Consider the following 20,999-nt stretch of genomic DNA (forward strand, 5'->3'; position numbering starts at 1 on the left):
GCGCCAAGGGTCGGGATTTACCGGTACAGTAATCTGACTCCCGGTCAAGGTCAAAAGACCGCCTTCAGCTCCGCAGAGAACCCACTAGTAGTTAGTTACTTATTATGTGCATCTGACATCAGGCGCTACTAATTAGACGGTCGAGGTTGGTTTGTGCCAACTACTTTGTATATCCGAACAATCCCCCGGATCAACATCTTATGCTACCGATCAATCACTCATACTATAGGATAGTTAATATGAATCTAGGTCAAGATATGACAGTATGAATGATGCTCTGGCCCTTTGTTTCCTGCATTATCAAATGTCTTTGAATTGTCCGATAAGAGCCAGCTTTGCCTCTTGTTATCAAAAAATTCGTCAAACAGTTCCAAAAGTGGTGGTTGACATTTAGATGGAAGACACATGCATGCTTTTGGTGTACTCAGGGAAACCCGATATTGGTGGGGAGATGGGAAATTCTTGGGTGATAGATACGTTAGTTAGTTACAAATGCAAGCACACACTTTTTAGTTGTTTACATACCCCTGTACAAGAATCCTTGCCAATTATTACACATCTCCCATGCGTACTACAGTGGCTGTCTCGGGTGATAGTCGTTTTACCTCTTATTCTTTGCCTACACACCACTATCTGTGAACTTATCCACTGTTTAGCTGTTGATAGGCACACATCAGCATTTTCAAAAGTCTTTCTTTACTTCCCTCAACCTTTGCGCTTTGTTTCTGTTGACGCAAAACATCAAAACATCAAACGCCTGGATTCTTAATCACAAGATATGGTCGAACTACGAAAGCGCAAGGCGCCAGCACAAGCCCCTGCGGCAGAGCGCAAGGCCAAGAAAGTTCAGGAATCCACGGTATCTCGAAAGCCGGATGTCTCTAAGGCCATTTCCGACGATAAGGCTCCAAAAGTTGGCGACAAACTGGACTTGGACAACTTCGGTGGTGAATTTGAGACTGACGAAGGGCAAAAAACCACGCTGAAAGATCTCGTCGATGCTAGTGAAGCTGGTGTCGTGCTGTTCACGTACCCTAGAGCTTCAACACCAGGCTGTACGTAAAACCCTCTACTCCCACCTCCCCATCTCCCCTGAACTCTGCCATGAGGATAAACTGGTGCCTGTACAAACACGCATGGTGATCATCGAATACACCCGTTCGCTATTATGGCCTTTGATGTGATCACCCGCTGCAGTAATCCTAGAGAAGCTAATATATCAAAGGTACCAAACAAGCATGTTTGTTCCGTGACAATTATGACTCTATCACGGAAAGTGGTTTATCGATTTATGGCCTTTCAGCGGACTCACCAAAGGCAAATACTACGTTCAAGACTAAACAAAGATTGCCATACCCTCTCCTCTGCAATCCCACCGCTACATTGATAGCAGCTCTTGGACTTAAAAAGTCGCCAAAAGGCACAATTCGAGGAATCTTTGCTATCGATAAACATGGCAAAGTTCTGATACTACAGGCTGGAGGCCCCGATGCAACGCTTGATGCTGCACGTAATCTAGCTGCAGAATTGAAACGGAGCTCTGAAGACGAAACCAGCAACGCGAGCCCACCAGCTAAGGATGACTAGTCAATCATAGTGGGTAACCAGCATGCCAGTTCAATGGGGTTGCTCCCATTGAACATGGTAGCTGATGGATTCATGGGTTACAGACAAATTGAGGCCTTGAGGTTTCCAATTGCTACAGGCCTCGTCTGGCATAAGCACTATATGCAATTCCAAATCATCGTCGCAATTTATGCCCCAGAATGTCCCCCAACCCGAACAGTAATCGGCCATAGTAGCCCGCTTCTCACACGTGAGCAAGGCAATGTGCCTCTTCTAAAGTGTGGCCTGTAAATGCATGCCCTTCGGCACTTTCATATACATTAATGTTTTTTCCTCCATGAGAATAACAGAGCTCCATCATTCCCACTGCTACCTACCATAAAAGTTACCTTGGACAATCGGGAGTAGTGCGACTGTCGGAAAATAGGTTGTTCCGTGTGTAGAGGCTCGAATCCGCAGGCCTGGTTCCGTTTGAGACCGTGCGGCGAAGGACGTACCCTTGAAGGTCTTCCATTCCCTTCCCGATATAGTACTCAGGTAAATTAACACCCACTATAGCAAAATCCCCTGTCATATTTGCGCCTAAATCATTAATACGTTACCTGGACAGAAAAGAAATCATGGCTCGCGACATCGTGAAAGCGGCCAAGTCCGCATCCAATGTGATAGCCGTTCATAAGGTAGGAGATAGCCATTGGCTGCTCTGTGTTGTATCGGGATAGGATATTTTACTTATTCTTTGTTAGAAATATACTGTTCAATCCACTGGGATATGGGAACGCATTCGCCGCCTCCTTGCCGTCGACCCGACTCGCTCCACGGGTGTTCCGTTGAACGCTCAGTATCGTCTACCAACCCCTGGAGCTCTTCCTCCTCTATCCTACGATGATCCGGTTACTATTCCGGCTGGTGATTTGGCTGACAACCCTTATTGGAAACGTGATGTTCGGAGGAATTACCCCCGGCTCAGTGCGGTCAGTCAGGCGGATGCTGTGGGCCTGCTCAGTGTAGGCAGTCAAGCTGCCCCCAAGGATGATGTCCTTCAGGTCGGCGAGGCGGGAGAGAAACAACTGGTGTCTGTGAAGCAACAGGCCGAAGAGCGCGGTCTTGCTGGTCTGTTTGAGAAGGACAAGAATGGAATCAAGGAAGTTCTGGGCGCTAATGGTTTGCCTCCGCTGCCATGCAACTTGAACCCTGCTGGTAGCAAATATCAGCTCGGCCATGACCATGGCTACCCCAGTGTGTATGTGTTACCTATCCCCGTTATTTCTAGACCAAGCTAACACCTTTGACAAGCTACCCCTGCCGCACTTTCGTTTAGCTTGTCTACGCAGCTATAGAGTACAATATTGAGATAAATGCAATTGTACTTACCCTCCCTTTATCACATGTTCTTATTACTAGACGGTCTGTCCTCGTGCTTTTGTGTGTGTAAATATTACTAGTGTTGTAGATAATACTTCGTGTACCTGTAGATGTAAATGACAGCAACTATAGTCGATTCTGTACCCCATCAAAACTTATTAATCTTATCGATGGGGCAAGCAAAGGTAAAGACTAACACGTTCCTCAGGAAATGGCGCAAGCCTACAAGGTACATTCTACTGCCAGTACATCGATCTAAGGAACTGGACAAAACCATGGGCCAAGGATCAAGTAAATTCCGTATACTCTGTAGAGCACATCTGGCTCCTTAAGTTGCATATCTGTGACAAGGTCAAGTTCTACACCCATTATCGCTGGCAATATGTCTAGCAAATCCACTATAAACCTAAACACAGGAAGGACTCGTAAAGAGCCAGGGTAAGCTTTTTAAGGTTGTGATTTAGTTGCATGGCGCATGCTCTATACTCAAGTCTTTAACTTCAGTAGATTATAGAAAGGACTATTTGTCGAATATATGATCAACTGATATTATCAAAAACGACATTATCAAAAATTACATTGAAACAATTGAACCTTTAATAGGTGCTAGAAAATGGATTCGTGCGGGTACCCCACCAAGTAAGGAAGAGGCTGAGTCCCACTGTTTCAAACAACCTACTGACTGCACCAACGGCAACAGTGTCAAGGGGTCTCTTTTCGGCAAAGACCTGGCTCACAACCTATACAAAGGCAACACATAATTAGTATTTATAAAATGCGAGTTGGTGGTCGAAAAAGGAGAGGGTGAGAAGAACATACACCGGGGGCTGCGCTGGCCATAAAGATCAAGCTCCCAAGATAAGCCGCTCCCTTGTAGCTCAAAGTACCCGTGGCGTTGATCAGAGCTGCTACTCCATATGTTTGGACAGAGCTTCCAACCAAGGAGGTACCCCAGGCTGCTACTGCACCAGCAGCCTCTTTAGATTTGAGGAACTCTTCCTTGGAATTGGCTGCTTGGGCACGATGATAGGTATCGCCGAATACGGGCGCGAGAATGCCGAGGGAAGCAGTGTGGGTGAAAAGAGCACCTGCCGCAATTGCAGAGGGCTTGACTGAAGGGAGATCTAGGCCAATTATGTTAATCCATGAGAGTTGGGAATTAGGAGGGGAGGGTCGTCGCTTGCACTGCGAGGACAGACGAGCACTCACAGTTCAAGGTTGTCATTTTGGAGATAGGTAGTTGAGGACTTCGGTATAGAAGAGACAAGATGTATTCTCAAATAAGATGCTTTGAAGTTGAGAGATGTAAGTGTAGGAAGTAGATTCTTTTGGAGCAAGTAAGCCTCGTTTTATGGCATGGAGCTGGGCTAGGCTGGCCTTTTCAACCCCTAAGTACCGTCACCGGACAAGTCCATAGTCAATCCGTGGTGAGGTACGAAGTGACGTCGTTATGATCGAAAGACACGAGAAGCACAGCAAGATGGAAGACGACCTTGAGCCTACTTTGTACGGTAGTGCTCTATCATGACATCATACAATACTTCCAGTGGGTGCAGGATTATTACGTACTTGGCGGAGGGTTGCCGCAATCATACTAGTGCCTGGATCGTTCAGTACCCAGCAGTAGATCTTTACTGCTTGCACCTTGAAGAGTTACGTCGTGGCAGTATCCACAATCATACTTACAACCTACAGGCATTCTTTGATGCCGGCTAATCTTAATATTTGCACATTTTTGTAAATTTATAAAAAGAATTAAGCTCGTATCTCGTACCTTGTTCGCTTGGCCCGTAGTCCCTTTGTTTAACTCATATCCTAGATAGTACTCGCTGCTGAGCACTTCGAACTACTTCTAGACCAGAATGAACAACTGGAACCTAATGAAGGTGACATTACTGGTGTCCTAGTATATATACTTTCAACAGTTATATACTTCAAGTTTGAGATATAACTTCTTGAATCATAATGGCACATTCTACATCCATATCTGCGTGTTTTTGATCATGAGTTCTAGGGTGCGCCTTCATGTTTATTACTAATAGTTATTTCCCAAGTACGCTTACTATCAGACAAGAACACGGTTGTGAATAAGTAAGTTATCATCTTTTCCGGTGTTGCTGAACACCCCTACTGCCGGCGGCTCTGTCAATTATTCCCACGTCTTCCTCTTTTCTCCCACCCCCACAATTTATTCTTGCCCTTTCTTTTTTCCATTGATACCAGCTATATAGGTTCCTCGGCAACTATTATTCACCAAAGACGGACTTATTATTCAACCCCACCAATGATGGTCGAATCCTTTGGTGCATTGTAAAAGTGTGACAACTCGTACTAAATGGGTGATTCCAGACATTAGGTAGAAAACCGATGGGGCAAAGTAGAGCGGGAAAAAAAATTGATTGAGACTAGAACTAACGACCCCGTACCTCCCAGTTCGACCCAAAGAAAAGAACAAGTTCATTATAATTAAGTGTGCTTCCACCTGAGTTACTCTCCAAACGTCCAAAGTTGCTTCATTCTATACTTCGGCATCAAGAGTTGGTTAACGCTGTGTGCTGCAACAGATTATCATCATAATAAATGGAAGATCCCGGTTCAATGCCAGCTGCAATCGACATGAATGATTCAATAGACATCGATGAATCATTGATCCCGGTTAGGGATTTTAAGCCCGCCAGTCAGAGCACCATCTCTTTTGATGGGATGTTATCGAACCCTCTACTTCTTCAGGAAGACCTAAAGGAGGGGTGTGGAGGCCAGCTATGGCCAGCGGGGATGGTCCTGTCAAAGTACTTGCTACGCCAACATCACTCTAGCTTTCTCGGTAAAACAATGTCCGTTGCCCTATGACCCAGTTTTGTCCTCACCTGCAACCTGCCCTTCTTGTGCCTGGTATGCGGGTAATTGACCCCTGCTAATTGTTGGTTAGAGTTGAACTTGGAGCCGGCGGCGGTCTCGTTGGCCTTGCGCTTGCGCGCAAATGTCACCCTGAGGTGCCACGAATTTACATTACGGATCAAGCTCCCATGTTGCCCCTGATGAAAACGAATATCAAGCTCAACAATCTTTCTTCTACAGTCGAAGCTACAGTACTAAACTGGGGAGACTCCCTCCCAGACTGCATTCCAAAGCATCCCGCAATTATCCTCGCCGCTGACTGTGTTTACTTTGAGCCCGCCTTCCCGCTACTAATCTCGACCTTGAACGATCTTCTTGGTCCAGACTCTATCTGTTACTTCTGCTTTAAGAGGCGTAGAAGAGCAGACCTCCGTTTCATGAAACAGGCAAGGAAGATGTTTGATGTGGACGAAATCCGGGATGACCCTGATGCGGAGACATACCGGCGCGAGAACATTTTCCTCTACCAGATACGGTCGAAGTCGGACAAGAGGGGTGTCTAGGAAAGTCTAGCTACAGAACAAAACTAAAACTACTAGGGAAAGACGTATGCGAATCTATCGAAATATGCTTGGCTTTGGTACATAGATCCAATTTGTAACCGCACTGAAATCTAAAGTTTGAGCACATGGCCACCTTCCTTCACGGCTTCTTTGATTTTACCGCCATTGATATTTGTCACTTCGCCCTGCTTCCCGATCAATTTGACTCCACCCTTCTTCAAGTCCGAAATGAGCTGCTGGTTTTCGGCCGCTTTCCCTGTCTTCTGGGATTTTGCGGTGCTAGCGATTTGCTTTTTGTGCTCTCGACGCAACCTAGCCTTTTGTTCCCTGGTCATCTCCTCTTTGGCGATTGCTGTTCCATTCTTCAAGATCATTTCACCAGCGACCCTGTTATCGTCGCCAGGTGCGTAGATCTCCTGCGGCGCAAGGGTTGCCGTCCCATTTACAGCGTTGCTAGCTGTCGGCTGGGCATCCTCCATTGTAATTGTTGCCACATCGGTGACAACATTGATGCTTGCCTGAGGAGCCTTGGGCTTGTAATGCCAGTTCGAGAGAGTATCTAATTGAGAGCTGATCTCTTTCCATAGGCTTGTTACAGTAGCATGCTCACGGATCAACTTCTGATTTTTAGGGTCAACGAAGTTTGGATCGGTAGCACGAAGATGGTCAGCCTCATATAATTCAGCAAGGCTTTGCTGGGGTTTGGTGTCTTCCAGCTCAGGACGGACTCCCCGCGCCCTCTGTGCGTCGGAAACACCAGGGCGCCGACGTATTACTTCGTCAAATTGTTTGGCAAGGATGCGACGCTTGACAAGCTCTTCAATATCCTCTGACAACTCTGCCGTGACGACTGGCACGGGCTTTCCGATCCTTTCGAAATCCAGGTCTTCCTCAATAAGTGAGTTCACAGGCCTTTCGACAGCCCTGGCTTCACCAGCTAGCATCCATTCCTTCTTGGCAACGTTTGCAGCCTCCAAGCGGCGAATCTCATCAGCAATGCGAGCACGCTGCTTCTCATGACTTGAAGAATTGGTCTGAGATCCCCGCGCTACTTCATGTTCATCACTATCCTCACCGGAAAGCTCATCTTCAAAAAGATCACGGCGAACATCAGCCATGGCGCGATCAACGTCGTCGTTGGTAATGGCAAGATCGGGCTGAGTTTTAGGAAGGGAGCGTGTCTTTTTGCGTGTAACTTTACGTGGAGGTGGAGCGAAGAAGTCAGAATACTTTATGTCGCTGGTGTTCATCCAACCTTCGCCACCAGAATTTGCCGCATAGACATCATCTGCGTCCATATCGGAGTCGTCCTCAAAGCCTGCATCACCAAAGGTTGGTCCTTCCTCTTCACTGTCGGAAATATCCTCGTCATCATTCCCCTCAGAGTGCTCCCGTGGCATGTCTCTCTTCGATAGAGACACTGACCCTGCTGTAGTTAAAGGATTTGCGTGCCAATCGATTTCATCATCCTCGCTCTCAGAGTCGTTATCTGGGCCGCCACTAACGTCCTGTCTTTCAAGTAGTTCCGATTGCTTGTTGAAATCATCTATCGAGAAGAACCCATCATTCAGGCCAAAAGGATCCTCCACATATGTTTCTTGTTCACCGTCGTCGATATCGCTTCCAGAATTGTTGTCGGATAATTTCTCAATGTCTTCTTCGACGTCCGAATCATTATGGGAAGTTTGAGAGTGAGCGTGTACTGAACTAAGGTCGTCATCGTCATCATCGATACTCGATCCGGTGAGATCGGCCTCTGACTGGGAGTCCACGTTGCTGCCCTCGGATCCGGTGTCATCGAGTGCCACATTATGATTTGAGGTCAGGGACCGCTCGTGTGGCTTGGACACTGCAGACCACCAAGTAAAATCCCGCTCAACCTCACCACCGGAAGAATCAAGAATTCTCAAGGCTTGTTGCCATATCTGGTCAGAAGTGAAGCCGTCGACATAGAGTTGCTTGAGGTGTAGGACCTGATTTGTAGAATCTTCCTCAGCTTCGGATCTTTTGCGCTTTCTATTCCTGCGTTGGCGCGCACATTGGGAATCGCCGACCGACGAGGCTAGCGAATCTAAATAGTACTTCACAGAGCCGGTAATTGTTGTTTTCAACTCCGTCGTGGGTTGGAGGAAAATCCAGGGAGTCGTCAATCCGGATTTGAATGAAGAAATTGGTTCATGAGTTGAGACTTCAGGACGAACTCCAGAGTGATCGGAAACGAAGTTCTTCATGGCGTGATACACGCCTGAGATGAGACAGCCGTCTCAAAGAAAAAGAGATGGAAAGTGAGGTAGAAAAAAAAATTCGAAAGCCTTAAATGGTAGGTGCAGAGAGATGAGCCTGATATTCTGACCTAGTGGTGGACACTTCAGAGATAATGGCTTGCGGAAGCCGAAAGTCGGGAAAAAAAAAAAAAAAGTTAACAAAAGTGAAAGGGGAACTAAGATAATCAATTACTTTGGGTCATAAAAGTGGGGACACTGGAAAGAAGGTAAGCTCGGGCCATGGCCATCTCCTTTGGCCGTCTCACTACAAAATGCTTTTTGTGACGGATGGTGCGTTGCATGGCAGATCTTCTCGTATAGCAGACAAATGTGGGCATATGAGCCGTGCATATCTATATAGAAGATGGGTACTCTGTCTTATACTGATAAAGTTGAGGATTCCTACTTATCGTTGGTTTGGTACACGAAAGACTATGCTTACCGACCTCTATCATGTGCCAATCATGGCCTAAAGCATGCGTGAAATACTGTTTGCAAAACATGTTCCAAACAAGAATAACCCTGCCGAACGTATGCAAGTCTGCAGAGAGGCCCATAAGATTTCAATTCCTCTAGTTGGATAGATACTACCGCTATTGATGACTTGCGATATGAGAATGGTGGGCATACTTTACTCTATATGACCCCCGCGGAAAGATAACACAACTAGAAAAGCCATTTCCACTCTCAGTGGTGAATCGAACTCCTTTCACGTATCAGCATGCCAGAAACCTGCGTCCCTAGTATTGATGATAAGAGACATGTCGTAGTATAGTTCTTCACCTTGCAGACTCTAGGTATATTTGAACAGGCGAAAAAGCATTCTAGCAATTAGTTGCACTCTTTGCATGCAAACAGTGGTAATGATTCGATCTGTTGACATATTATTAACACTACGACACGATACAGTCTACATATGAGATATTTGAGTGTGAGCCGTACAAGAGCGCAGAATATCAATGTAGATTTGCAGCCAAGTCCCTAACCCCGTTCTAATATACCTAGGAAAGTGGCTTGCAGTTATTGCATACAATACATGTTGGCCGGGTTTCCTTGCTCAACCATGAACATGACACACATGGTATGCCTGTTGAAAGTTAAGCCTCCACTTCCCTTTTCTCCCTCCCCTTATCAATTGCGCGCCGGTAGTGTTCGGTAATGCACGAGAGCACATACTTGATTTCCAGGATGGGACTTCTAATGATGTCTACATCCGAACCTGTCCGTTTTAACCCTTTTGAGTAACATAGGCAGGGAGTAATTCCAAGTTGAGCTTAACGGCGGTACCACATGCGGGTGATCCTTGTGTGCCGCATCTTCTTTTGGAGTTGAAAGATTCCGTACATCAATGCTTCGGAGGTTGGCGGACCTTGAGTTGTTCCCATTAGCCGACGTCATTGTAGGAATGGTAAAGGGTATACAAACATCCGGGAACATAGACATCCACGGGTACGATTCTATCGCATCCGCGAACAACAGAATAACTGTAATGGTAATAACCACCACCATTTGCACAACTTCCCATACTGACGACCCAACGAGGGTCAGGCATTTGGTCATACACCTGTCTGAGAGCGGGAGCCATCTTATTTGTCAATGTGCCTGCCACGATCATCACATCCGATTGCCGCGGTGATGCTCTGAAAATGATTCCAAGGCGATCCTGGTCATATCTGGGGGTCGAAAGATGCATCATCTCAACTGCACAGCAGGCGAGTCCAAAGGTCATGGGCCACAAAGAACTTTGGCGGGCCCAGTTAGCGACTTGGTCAAGCGTGGTACTACATATGAATCAGTATAAAGTACCCATCTCATGCGTCTCAGGCAACAAACAGGACATATTGCATAGCACCCTCCTTTTTCTCCTGGCTCGGTAAGGGCACCTCTTTCCGCACCTTTCCAGAAGCAGTGAGCGCTTGGCCAGGCTGTCCCCGCTGTTCGATTGCTGTTGCCGACTTAATTGAAGAGGTCGAAAGGAACGAAACTGGCAGAATTCGAAAATGGCAAGATGTGATACGCGGTCGCACTACACGAGTTCAGCAACTTAGTAGCAACAATTGGAGAACACATACCATGAAGAGCGCTTGGGATGGCGCCTGGAATGGCGCGACCGGTGAGAGGCAGCATGGCTGTATCGCTCCCAGTAACAATGTGCACAGAGATGAAAGAAGAGACCTTGCGTACAAGACCTGTATGAACTGTCAGAAGAGTGGAGGCTTGTAGTCCAGTCTGTCAATGGTGGCAAGATATTATCAGGATAGTCGAGGCTCAAATTAAGAGTATCATTCTGCACTATTGGTACTAATGGGACGCAATTCCTGTAAGTTACTGTAACGAAACATAATTGAGTTCGTCGAACCCAGTGTCTTGCATTTACTCCGTGTATAATACCGTATTGGCACGTGAGCCACGGACAACCGGCTAACAATGTGCTAGTGTAAGTTAGATTCTGAAGAGCTTCATTGGCTGGAGTCATCAAAGCTCGGTATTCGAATCCCTTCCCTTATCTGGACAGCGACATGGATCTCATCGCTGCGTGGAGCAAAGTACTGTAGATAGATGGGTGCAGGAAAAGGGCATCCCGTAACAGTAACACCAATAGTTCCATAGTTCCACACTATTGATAGGTGACCTAGCAGCCTGGGTTGTATGAAAAATGATGCCTTGCTACAACGGGTGTATCTCAATACGAGACTCACAATGTGGCTCTCTTTCAAATCAATAACATATAGAACAACGTCGAACAACACAGCAAGCATATATAGATTAAGATGTTGGTAATGGCCTTGAACGGATTCCATGTAATTTTGAAGATGTATAAAGTCAACGTATAATGGAATCCACAAGTGGACCAGCTACAATTACTTATTATCCTATGTTCGAACTTGGAGGACTTAACCAGACTGACTTCCAAATCATATGTACCGTGTAGTTGAAACTATGAAGATCTCCTGAGTCAAATTCTTCCTGTGTAGAGATGAATATTATGCAATGGTAAGGGTGTATTTATTTGGGGGGAAACTTTTACCGAAGATGTGACAACTACATTGATACTTCTGTCTTTGAATTAGAATGATGGTCCAGGTGTACATATCAAGAAATGCATCTCTTTACCAGTGAGGAATATCTAAAGAGGTGGCTCGAACGTGTGGCTGATCCGCATGTGGATTACGTTAGTGAACTAGTAGTAGTAACTATGGGGGTGTTCATAGGTGGGTTAGGTATCGTTGACATAACTGGCTCAGCGCCTAGGTTTACTACTAATATCTTCTCCGAAACACACAAGCCAGGAGATCTTGAGTCCCAAGAACGATGAAATTGATGATTTTTCTTTGAAATCAGCGGGATTGATTTCTTCAGCAGGCCATAACTGACCTGGAGCTATGGCTTTGCCTAAGATTGCCTGTATCGGCGTCATTGGGAAAGCTGTGAGTCTTCATATCCTTCATCTGCTGCGCCAGTCTTAATGTAGGAATCAGGATAATCCACTCCACGTGTCGCTGTTCCCTCCCTATGTGGATTCCACTATCGAGTTCTCTTTTATATTGAATTCCTGCCTTGATATCTTTGAAATACGCCGCAAACAGACGTCAATTGACCAAGATCTTGGTCTTTTGCAGGCTGTGGACGAGAGACTTGCAGCATATGGCTGGCTTTCTACTACGGGGGTAAAATTCCTAGTTATAGTTGACTTGATCGGGCAGCCCACCAGTGATGAAGATCCGAAAGGTTCCACCAAGTCGGGTTTAAGGGAATTCGACCTAAAAACAGTACGTTTTAGTGTTTTTCTCCTGCATTCGAAGTTCTACATGTTGAACAACCCACAAGATCTTTGGCTTCAACACTAATGCTGCCCACCCTACAGGTTTTCCGAACTCTCCAAACAGCATATGTGCAGTTGCTACAGAATCCGTTTTATCGACCAGACGAGCACCTAGCCACAGCGAAAGCCGTGCCATCGTGCAGTTCGCAGATCACAGATCAAAGGTTCATAAACGAGGTCAACCGAATTGGAAACTCATGGGTTCCGACTGTAGCCTCCCTTTAAAAGAGCCATGAACCCATTGCCATGTGGCAAATAACCTACCCGTCTACACACTATCTTCGAAGAGTCTTGATTGTTGAAGATCACTTGTACTTTTGATGACGATCACCCTTGGTATCCTCCGATTATCATGGGTATAACACGTACAGGAATCGGTATAGCATTCTCTAATGTACGGCACTTGTAGGAGACATCTATCGATCGCAAAGTATCAGTTGATAATTTTCGATGTTGACCCAGTGCTTTGTGTAATTCTACATTGTGTACTATGAGAAGAGTTCAATGCGTGATTAAAGGATCGAGGAGTCAAGTCGATTTGACCAATCTGGTTATTATGAGATGGGTATATAGTGAAAACACAGTTTGTGGGGCGAAGCATCTCGCACGAGTCATACATTTCGATCGTGTGGAGGGTCACTCTCAGTCTTGTCCAACGCAGAAAGGACATTTGCGATCTCCAGGGGGTCAGATATAGACCAAACACCGCCGCCTTCCACCATAACCTTACCGACCTCTTTCCCAACCAGATTTCTACCGACTTTCCCAGGTCCGATGCCAATCCAGCGTGTTACTGCATGCGTCTGATCTAGGTATCGAATACTGTCCCACCATTTTACCGTATCGACACACTGCTGTGATAATAGAAACCTGAGCTCTTCCTTGGAATTGAACGGTAAGCCCGAAACGTTGGAGATACATGGCATTCGTGCTGGGAAATTGATATTCATATGTTCAAGGGCACTTTTCATGTAGTTGGCTGCTGGTATCATAATAGGACTGTGAAAGGGACTTTCGCATCTCAGTCTCACCGCACGGGGATCGTGTCCTCCAAATTGACGAAGCTGGACAAGCAGAGCTCTTATTTTTGAAATGTTGCCGCTCAGTACAATCTGATTCCTTGAATTGATATTTGCCACCATGACTTGTTGAAATGCATTATACCATTGGCTCGAATCATCTTTCAGACTCGATGGGCCAAGTCCAATGAAATCGTAAATGGTAGAAAGCAATTCACTCATGTGGTCAGGCTCACAGACAAGTGCTATCATGCCAAATTCATCGCCTGATCTCTTAATAGCAGCCCGCGTGCACTCAGACATTATCTCTGCACGCCGTCTCACCAACTTCAGTGCATCGCTGAAATCGATATAACCTCCAGCAACAAGTGCCGAGAACTCCCCCAAGCTATGTCCGAGTGTAGCATCCACTCGTGAGCTCGTCATGAAGCCGAACTCCTCTTCAAGTATTCGAAGGATTAGTATTGAAGTTGCCATTATAGCCGGCTGACAATTTTCGGTTTTATCGAGCTCCGAATTTGGTCCTTCGGAGATGATGTGAGACAATTTGAAACCCAGGATCGAATCCATTTCATCTAGGAATATGCTGGATATTTTTGGGAACCTCTCAACCCAAGAACTCGCCATTCCCACACGCTGTACACCATGACCTACACGGTAAAGGCGTCAGAACAAAGGCGAGTTCAAGATACAGGGTATGCAAACCAGGAAAGAAGAGAGCAGTGCGCAAGGCCGTCTCTGCGGGAATGGGACTGGCATAATCTCGTTGGAAACTAGGTTTTAGCTGGGTACGACAATGAGCATGGTATCGGGGTGCTTTTATGCGAAAAGATAGTCTTGATTTCGATGGTAATGCAAGCATGTTTTGTAGGCGTTAGAAAAATTAATGCCCTCGCTGTTATTGCAGGACATAGCCTTCAGATGCCATCGGCAAATGTTAATGTTTCTTACAGATAAACTCAAGCTGCTTTCAGATGCAAGTGCAACAACAGTAGCCGCAGCACGAACAAATGGGTTCTTGTGTAATCACGTGATATTGAGTACCGACGCCCGCAGATGGTGTCAGTGATAGGCGGATTCTGTACTAACCCTGAAAATACCGGGGCTGTTGAACGCTGGGTATACGCAGGTATATGGGTATGTATTCTCTGGCTATGTATTACTGGACTGGTAACCGATAGCACAAGGATCAGAATGTAAAAACGCGATGGAAATATAATGTCTACATAGTATCACAATCATTTCTGGAATTTCATGTACTAACAGATATAGTACTATCCAACAAGTATGAACAGGGATTGAAGGGTGTTTACATCACTAATTAGGTAGGTGCGATTCTGTTTAGGGGAACTGGCTCTGCAGGTATCTATGGGGGTCTGGGATCCTATCAGAACTGCTGACCGCCTTCGGAGTGAATTACCTCCATACCTACCTATCATTATCGCTATTTAAAATAATATATTGTTTACATATAAAAATTCATCTCATTCTCCCTCACGACAGTGGCGTGCTACAATTACTTTTCAGATGCGCGCTTCTGGGCCAAGAAACCTACACAGGGTCTTTTTAGTACAAAATTAGCTTGTGCCTGGTTCTAAAAGATGTTTGTACCTAAGACGCTTTCATCCGCAGCTTCTCAGCGCAACCCCCGGAGGCGTCAACGTACGAACTCAGACGAATCACCAAAGCCTCCAAGTGCGAAAAGACAAAGATCTAATCTTCGTCAAAAAGACTTAGAGCCAACGTCTCAAAATCTGAACAATAATCATACCAAGATCGACTTTCAGGAACGCCAGCCGTCAACATCTAACGAAGGTGTCGCAATTTCAGAAACTGCTCATTTCCACAGAAATATTCCTATACGAGCAGTCAAAAGGCCTGAGAAGCGCGAGGATGAAGGCGAAGGAACAGTGGTGCTTGTAAGTGGTTCTCGATCACTATCCAGTCTACAAGATCCTTGAATCACCCATCTGACATAGGCTTATGTGTAGTCAAAAACGGAGTTCTACACCGTCACCCAGCTACCCACTCTGCCAGACCAGGTGCTTGGTTTACAAACAGGCGAGTACTGCTACCCCCTTCGCCGTCACCACTATAATAACACAGATATGCAGGGCCTTTCAGAGGCTCATTCGGAACTAGTCATGGATATGCTTTAGCTTTAACCAAATCGCATGCCATTGTCTGGGCATATTCGACCACAGCTCCATCGCCTTCTCCTACAGATGTTTTCACCCTTGCAATACCCGAGTCCTGCAAAGAGCCTGGTAACACTGCCCCCCTTGGGTTGCTCTTATCTACCGTTGCAGGCGGCGTTCCGGGTTTGATGGTGGTCATGCCATATACCGGAAAAATCATATACTGGGAAACCATATCAAGTGCTGCAACCTTAGCTTTCTCCAGGCAGAAGCATTCTGGCATTCAAGGCTGTATCCCCGGCTTGCTCTCGGGCGAGCACGCTACAGACGTCATCAATAGCGAGCCATCTGGTGTCATTGTTATATTCTCTACAGGAAGGGTTGCCCATATAACCATTAGAGATTGTCAAGGGAAGCCAGCAGTAACTGTCTCATTCCTGAGAAGCCCCGCAGGTGGCGGTAAACCAGGTCTACTTGGAAGCTTGAGAAATGCCCTTGGAGGTGGCTTTTACAGAAAAGACATTGCCACAGTTCGAGCGGGCGAATCCCATCAGCGTGGACAACGCGATGTCGTAATCGCTACGTCTCAAGGTCTCTTCGAAATTTGGGATACCCACTGGAACAACGGTAGCATGCTCAAACATCAGCATGATGTATCTGGTCTCTTGAGTGAAGCACTTGGGCCTCTTATCGTGGGTGAAGCCGACGATTATAGGTTAAAGGTTTTAGATTTTGTCTTGGCCGACTGCAAAAGCACCAATGCTCGTGACGGGCCCATTTCCTCGCTGATAACAGCGGTTGTGGCTTCCGTCTCACATTCTGCCCCCGGCATCGTTCGGGACATGTTTGTCGTTCAAATGCGATTTTCGGACGATGTCAAAGTCTTATCTACTAATACGATTGATTTTCATGGACTACGCACCCATCTCGACTTCCCGCGTGTCAGGTTGTTTGTACCAAGTCCAGGGCATACCGCTTTTATTGTTGTTGGGCAGTCAATTGTGTTGCTATCATTGACCATCTCCGAACACCCTACTATTACTCAGGATGCGGTTTCCGTAACTCAGCAAAGGCGGGCATTCAAGGATATTATTCCTTTGCGTTCTGGAGAGAGCTACGAGATCTTAGGAAGCGGATGTGAAAACGAGAGTGGTGAGGGCTCATTAGCCGCATGTCTGCTCATGGTTCGAGATTTTGGGATCATTCGTATTGCAGCTTTGCCGAGTGAAAGAACAAAGAGCAATGTTGATGAGGGCCGCATCACTGCGAAGCATAAAATTGAACAGGCTATATTCTATGGCACAATGACAAAAAACCCACTGAATCTTACAGGTGATGACGGAATAGGATTCCCAATCAACGAGACGGAAAATGCTGCGTTGGAAATATGCCAGGAATTAATGCGGTCTTCATCGGAGTTCATTCCATCAATTGGGATTTCCGTGGATCAAAATCTGAAACTGCGAGCGAAAGCACTCGATGACCTCGCCCTCTTGTTGACACAGCAAAATGAGACCATCCGCCGAGAAGTCTGGTGGCAATTACTTTGGAGTGCGGAGAAACTGGCTGCTCAGAGAGCTATGTGGAAGTTGGAAGACGAAGCCAGGAAATGCGCGAGCAAAAATTCAACACTTCTGGCGCACACAATCGGGTTAATGAGCGAGAAGTTCAAAACGAAGATCGAAGAGCAGACTGGTGATTGCGACCCAGTGCGCCATTGGTTTATACATGATACGTTTCAAATGGAACATATCGTGCCGTGGATCTTTAAAGCCATCAAGCCTCAAAAGGGAAGCTCTGCAAAACAGGGACGACGGATGTCGGAGCAGCTACTCGAGGCTAGTGACTTGTCCCTGGCAGTTCTGGAGACTGCGTTTCGTTATCGAGACGAAAATTCTAGCCGGTATGGTATCGGCGACGGCTATCTGGAGGACGGCATATTGACGGGTGACTACACTGGTCTTTCGGAGTTCTGGACTTCTCAGCGCTATTGTTACATCGAATTTGGACATCTGCTGGATCTGGAGCTTGATAGCTGCAGAGCTTGGATCCAGAAAGCAACGATTGGGGTTGAGCTACCTGAAACTCAAACTGTGAGAAGGATTGCCAAAAATAGTTCTAGGCAGCTTCAGATCTTAGGGCTCATGCACTGTGAACGAGTCCGTTGGCTTTCGTCCCAAGAGAATCAGAAACTTATCGACGAAAGTATTGCGACTGAACAGGCTCACATCAAGCAACGGAAATGGCAGCTATTCAAGTTGGCCGGAATAGGACATCTAGATGATGCCATTATGCTTGCCGAACAGTTCCGAGATATGGGAGCGCTCGTGGAACTCATAATTGAGCTTCAGGATCAAACCAAGAGCCTTGTGGCACATCAAGATTCGCCAAACAAAAATGCAGGTACTGACGAGAATGCATCTGAGCGGCTCAGCCAAAAGATATCCTATTACTTTGAGAAATTCGGGGAATCTTGGGCCGATTCTTTTTTCTCTCGACAGATCTCCATGGGCCAATCTGGGATACTTTTTGCGATGAAAAAGTTCCAGCCCTTCGTCACTCAGTTCTTACGGAAACACCCAGCTTACCTGCGGCTGGGCTGGATTAATGATGTGATCGGCGAGAATGACTATGAGGGCGCTGCCCGATCATTGGAGAAGCTTGCCACGAAGCATGAATCAGATATCTGGAGTCATCGTGTTGAGTTGTCTCTAGCAAAGCTTGCAAATCTTGCGGTCTGGGAGGAATCTCGAATGCCAGATAGTCTAGTCGTTCGCAAGAACGTCAGACGCTTGGAAGATTTTGCGGAGGTCGATGCTGTCCAAGAAGTGATCTTCGCCTATGTCGCGCCCGCGTTACACAATGCAATCGATCAGAAGGCGGAAATTGATATCGCGATTGAACAATTTCGTAACCCAACAGCCGCGGATAGGCCTTCATTGCATGAGATATTTAGCGAGGCTCTGGCCAAGATTGTCACTCGACAAGTTCTCAGCTCGGATGAGTTAGTCGACCTGCTAACGCACATATATTTATCCCAGGTCTCTGATCAAGGTCAGGATGAAATCGTGGGGAAACAATTTTACCTAGCTTTGCGAATTATCCGACTCTCTTACGACCAGCGAGATCTACAATATCATGCAGCACTACAGAAAATGGTGTGGAGAAGATGCATGATAGATAACAATTGGGAAAGATTGGAAGAGGCAGCTGAGGGATTGGGAATGGACACCGAAAGTTTCCTCTATGCCACAACACTCTCACGTACCCTTTGTTGGTGCCTCAGGGACGGTATGAAATTGACTAGTGGAGAATGTTCTCAAGCATCTTACTAACTCTGTTCATAGGCCTTGATGAAGATTCTAACTACCCTTCTATCTACGTCCCTAACGGCCCGCAGGACGTGTTGCTAAGCGATTCTGACGCTGATCTTATTACAACACGTTTTCCACCTGAGCGGCGTGCCCGCATCTCTCGTGATCTCGCCAGAGAAAACGAAATCCTACTTCAACAAATCGAAAAAGGAAAGCTTGATTTCTGGTTCAAGAACCTTTTTGACTCAGCCAAGACCACGCGTCAAGAGCCTTCTGGGGTTTCTACCGAAGACGTTAAGAATGGCAATGCGCATTATGAAACGCAATACGACTCATCAACCGAGAAGGCACAGCTGAGTTGGCTCTAAGATTTTAAGCATACTCAGCAATATGTGAGTGCTTGACTAGTGCCTGCACGCTAGAAAATGAACTCAGATGGTTGCAGACATGCTCCTCTTCCGTTCCGCCCTTTTACATATCCTTAGTAATCCTTCCCTGGCGCTCAACCTGTTTTCGGTATCTTCTAGCAATGCAATTGTTTGATAGTTGGCCTCCGTGGTTCAGGGCGAGGCTGCGACAACTTTTTATCCACATTTAATGATTTTTTGAACTAAAGCAAGGCACTTGAATTGCACAGTGCAGTCGAACTGCTATATCATTATTTTTCCTAGCACGGGTCTTGGATAAATTAGAAGATGGTCACCTTTGTGATACAGAGCTCTTGCTGATTTACCCTGTCTCGGCAGGCTTACTCTTAAAGATTCCTCACTTTGATAGCTGCCTGCCTCGCCTGATGTTGCTATGGCTTGTTCGAAAGGACTTCACTACCCTCAGTGGTATCACTGTTGATGCTATCAACTTTTCTTACCATGTCGTCATCCGCGGGAAGGGCATCGGGCCCATGCACGGTCTCTTCAAAGACTGGCTCTGGTTCAACGGCTTCAAACTTTGTCTTGAAGTCCGCAATTCCCTGAGCGCTACTGTTTGAGTGACGTCGTGTGTTTGTAAACTTGTAGCCATAGTCGTGCACTTCATCGCCAGAGCGGCCCCTGGAGAAGGGTCACTGAATATTCCTATGGGCCATGATGAAGACGCCAGACTACTCAACTAACCAGTTTCGTTTTCCGCCTCCATCTTTCTTTGTCTTCCGGGGATCAGCATCCACTGGTCCTGACTTGGCAAAATAGCGGGGAAGACTCTCTTGACCTAGAGCTCCCCCTTCGTGCAATGCTGAATGATCTGGATCGTTGGTTTTGTGAGAACGCGTCACTAGGAAGTTAACTATTGAGTGCGAAGTACAAGCAAGCCTGGCTTTTGGGCGTGCATCCAATGATGCGCACACCAATATAGCTCTTAAAAAGGGTATGCGGACAAGTCAAGAGATGCTTACTTTTCATAGAGGTGGACTTTCTGTGTTCTACCGATTGAGGAAACTAGCCAAATAATCAGTGGATCTTCATCGAGCGAATGCAAATCATTGATATACATACCTTGCTCGATATGAGAACCTTGTCTCTATTCAATAGCTTGTGTCTGTATACTTTAGTAAATATTTAACATAAAGTGACCGGGGCTTGCATTATACAAGCCCGATACCTACTTTAGCGGCCCACGGTTTCTAGTGAATATAAAGCGATTGGTTTGTTAGACAGTGATGTGTGATGTTGAAATAGTTATTATGTTACTGTTGGAGACTAAAGAAGTTGTGATTAGGCATGGGACAAAAAGGCACTTTGTACTACCGTGTACAACACTCGCAGGGGTGGGGCAAGATTTTATATGCAAATGTGTACGGAGTACCAGCTGTATCATTGTACTATATAGGTGTCAAGGGAATGCATCATTAGGAGCATGTGACCAGGAATTTATTGTTTGTATGAAGATCTTATGACCTCATTGACTTGTAATGCGCTGATGTGCCAAAAGTACTAGTGCTGTAATAACCTGTAAGCGCTAACTTGATTGGACAGGGTATGCATCAAGAACCCACATAAGTGGGACTCAACTCCATGCAGGGTACTGAAGCTGAGTGGTGCGCTTCAGAAGTGAATTGTCCGTAACTACTCGGCTATCCGGTAAAAGACTAGAATTTTGAGTTAATAGACTCAG

General features: G+C 46.2%; 11 protein-coding genes across 11 annotated transcripts; 5 read left to right on the top strand and 6 right to left on the bottom strand.

The window, feature by feature from the left end:
* Positions 1 to 528: 528 nt before the first annotated feature.
* On the top strand, positions 529 to 1,906 carry BO88DRAFT_380983 (thioredoxin peroxidase DOT5). The gene is made up of 2 exons (XM_025704557.1): positions 529 to 1,055; positions 1,226 to 1,906. The coding sequence occupies exons 1-2, from the start codon at positions 779 to 781 to the stop codon at positions 1,585 to 1,587; spliced, it is 639 nt and encodes a 212-aa protein (XP_025567817.1). The 5' UTR covers positions 529 to 778; the 3' UTR covers positions 1,588 to 1,906.
* A 267-nt stretch (positions 1,907 to 2,173) lies between these two features.
* Positions 2,174 to 3,008, top strand: BO88DRAFT_401601 (putative NADH-ubiquinone oxidoreductase 21 kDa subunit). The gene is made up of 3 exons (XM_025705884.1): positions 2,174 to 2,246; positions 2,313 to 2,809; positions 2,863 to 3,008. The coding sequence occupies exons 1-3, from the start codon at positions 2,187 to 2,189 to the stop codon at positions 2,885 to 2,887; spliced, it is 582 nt and encodes a 193-aa protein (XP_025567818.1). The 5' UTR covers positions 2,174 to 2,186; the 3' UTR covers positions 2,888 to 3,008.
* Positions 3,009 to 3,527: 519 nt separating this feature from the next.
* On the bottom strand, positions 3,528 to 4,243 carry BO88DRAFT_380989 (DUF1761 domain-containing protein; the record flags this gene model as incomplete). Its single annotated transcript, XM_025704558.1, has 3 exons — positions 4,141 to 4,243; positions 3,751 to 4,055; positions 3,528 to 3,671 (listed from the first exon to the last, which is right to left on the bottom strand). Exons 1-3 carry the CDS (start codon positions 4,154 to 4,156, stop codon positions 3,528 to 3,530), a joined length of 465 nt encoding a protein of 154 aa, XP_025567819.1. The 5' UTR covers positions 4,157 to 4,243.
* A 105-nt stretch (positions 4,244 to 4,348) lies between these two features.
* BO88DRAFT_330782 (uncharacterized protein) lies at positions 4,349 to 4,548 on the bottom strand (the record flags this gene model as incomplete). The annotated part of the gene is made up of 2 exons (XM_025702647.1): positions 4,349 to 4,450; positions 4,501 to 4,548. Coding segments are annotated over 2 exons (150 nt in total), but the record flags the coding sequence as incomplete, so codon positions are not given.
* Positions 4,549 to 5,547: 999 nt separating this feature from the next.
* Positions 5,548 to 6,332, top strand: BO88DRAFT_422267 (S-adenosyl-L-methionine-dependent methyltransferase; the record flags this gene model as incomplete). Its single annotated transcript, XM_025708565.1, has 2 exons — positions 5,548 to 5,765; positions 5,861 to 6,332. 2 exons carry the CDS (start codon positions 5,548 to 5,550, stop codon positions 6,330 to 6,332), a joined length of 690 nt encoding a protein of 229 aa, XP_025567821.1.
* On the bottom strand, positions 6,331 to 8,742 carry BO88DRAFT_401602 (rRNA-processing protein MPP10). The gene has a single exon (XM_025705885.1). It carries the CDS (start codon positions 8,561 to 8,563, stop codon positions 6,443 to 6,445), a length of 2,121 nt encoding a protein of 706 aa, XP_025567822.1. The 5' UTR covers positions 8,564 to 8,742; the 3' UTR covers positions 6,331 to 6,442.
* Positions 8,743 to 9,387: 645 nt separating this feature from the next.
* BO88DRAFT_380996 (NuoB/complex I 20 kDa subunit family protein) lies at positions 9,388 to 10,723 on the bottom strand (the record flags this gene model as incomplete). Its single annotated transcript, XM_025704559.1, has 5 exons — positions 9,388 to 9,469; positions 9,539 to 9,965; positions 10,022 to 10,377; positions 10,430 to 10,622; positions 10,669 to 10,723. 4 exons carry the CDS (start codon positions 10,721 to 10,723, stop codon positions 9,871 to 9,873), a joined length of 699 nt encoding a protein of 232 aa, XP_025567823.1. The 3' UTR covers positions 9,388 to 9,469; positions 9,539 to 9,870.
* Positions 10,724 to 11,979: 1,256 nt separating this feature from the next.
* Positions 11,980 to 12,644, top strand: BO88DRAFT_330465 (uncharacterized protein; the record flags this gene model as incomplete). The annotated part of the gene is made up of 3 exons (XM_025702638.1): positions 11,980 to 12,024; positions 12,076 to 12,366; positions 12,462 to 12,644. The coding sequence occupies 3 exons, from the start codon at positions 11,980 to 11,982 to the stop codon at positions 12,642 to 12,644; spliced, it is 519 nt and encodes a 172-aa protein (XP_025567824.1).
* A 150-nt stretch (positions 12,645 to 12,794) lies between these two features.
* BO88DRAFT_358086 (ACP S-malonyltransferase) lies at positions 12,795 to 14,300 on the bottom strand (the record flags this gene model as incomplete). The annotated part of the gene is made up of 2 exons (XM_025703780.1): positions 12,795 to 14,088; positions 14,144 to 14,300. 2 exons carry the CDS (start codon positions 14,298 to 14,300, stop codon positions 13,031 to 13,033), a joined length of 1,215 nt encoding a protein of 404 aa, XP_025567825.1. The 3' UTR covers positions 12,795 to 13,030.
* Positions 14,301 to 15,039: 739 nt separating this feature from the next.
* BO88DRAFT_422272 (putative nuclear pore complex subunit Nup133) lies at positions 15,040 to 19,258 on the top strand (the record flags this gene model as incomplete). Its single annotated transcript, XM_025708566.1, has 4 exons — positions 15,040 to 15,357; positions 15,430 to 15,499; positions 15,553 to 18,867; positions 18,924 to 19,258. 4 exons carry the CDS (start codon positions 15,040 to 15,042, stop codon positions 19,256 to 19,258), a joined length of 4,038 nt encoding a protein of 1,345 aa, XP_025567826.1.
* Positions 19,259 to 19,689: 431 nt separating this feature from the next.
* Positions 19,690 to 20,470, bottom strand: BO88DRAFT_411393 (uncharacterized protein; the record flags this gene model as incomplete). Its single annotated transcript, XM_025708036.1, has 5 exons — positions 19,690 to 19,939; positions 20,003 to 20,171; positions 20,281 to 20,323; positions 20,381 to 20,416; positions 20,459 to 20,470. 5 exons carry the CDS (start codon positions 20,468 to 20,470, stop codon positions 19,690 to 19,692), a joined length of 510 nt encoding a protein of 169 aa, XP_025567827.1.
* Positions 20,471 to 20,999: the final 529 nt, after the last annotated feature.

Source organism: Aspergillus vadensis, assembly GCF_003184925.1.
Source record: "Aspergillus vadensis CBS 113365 unplaced genomic scaffold BO88scaffold_2, whole genome shotgun sequence".
Classification (NCBI taxonomy): domain Eukaryota; kingdom Fungi; phylum Ascomycota; class Eurotiomycetes; order Eurotiales; family Aspergillaceae; genus Aspergillus; species Aspergillus vadensis.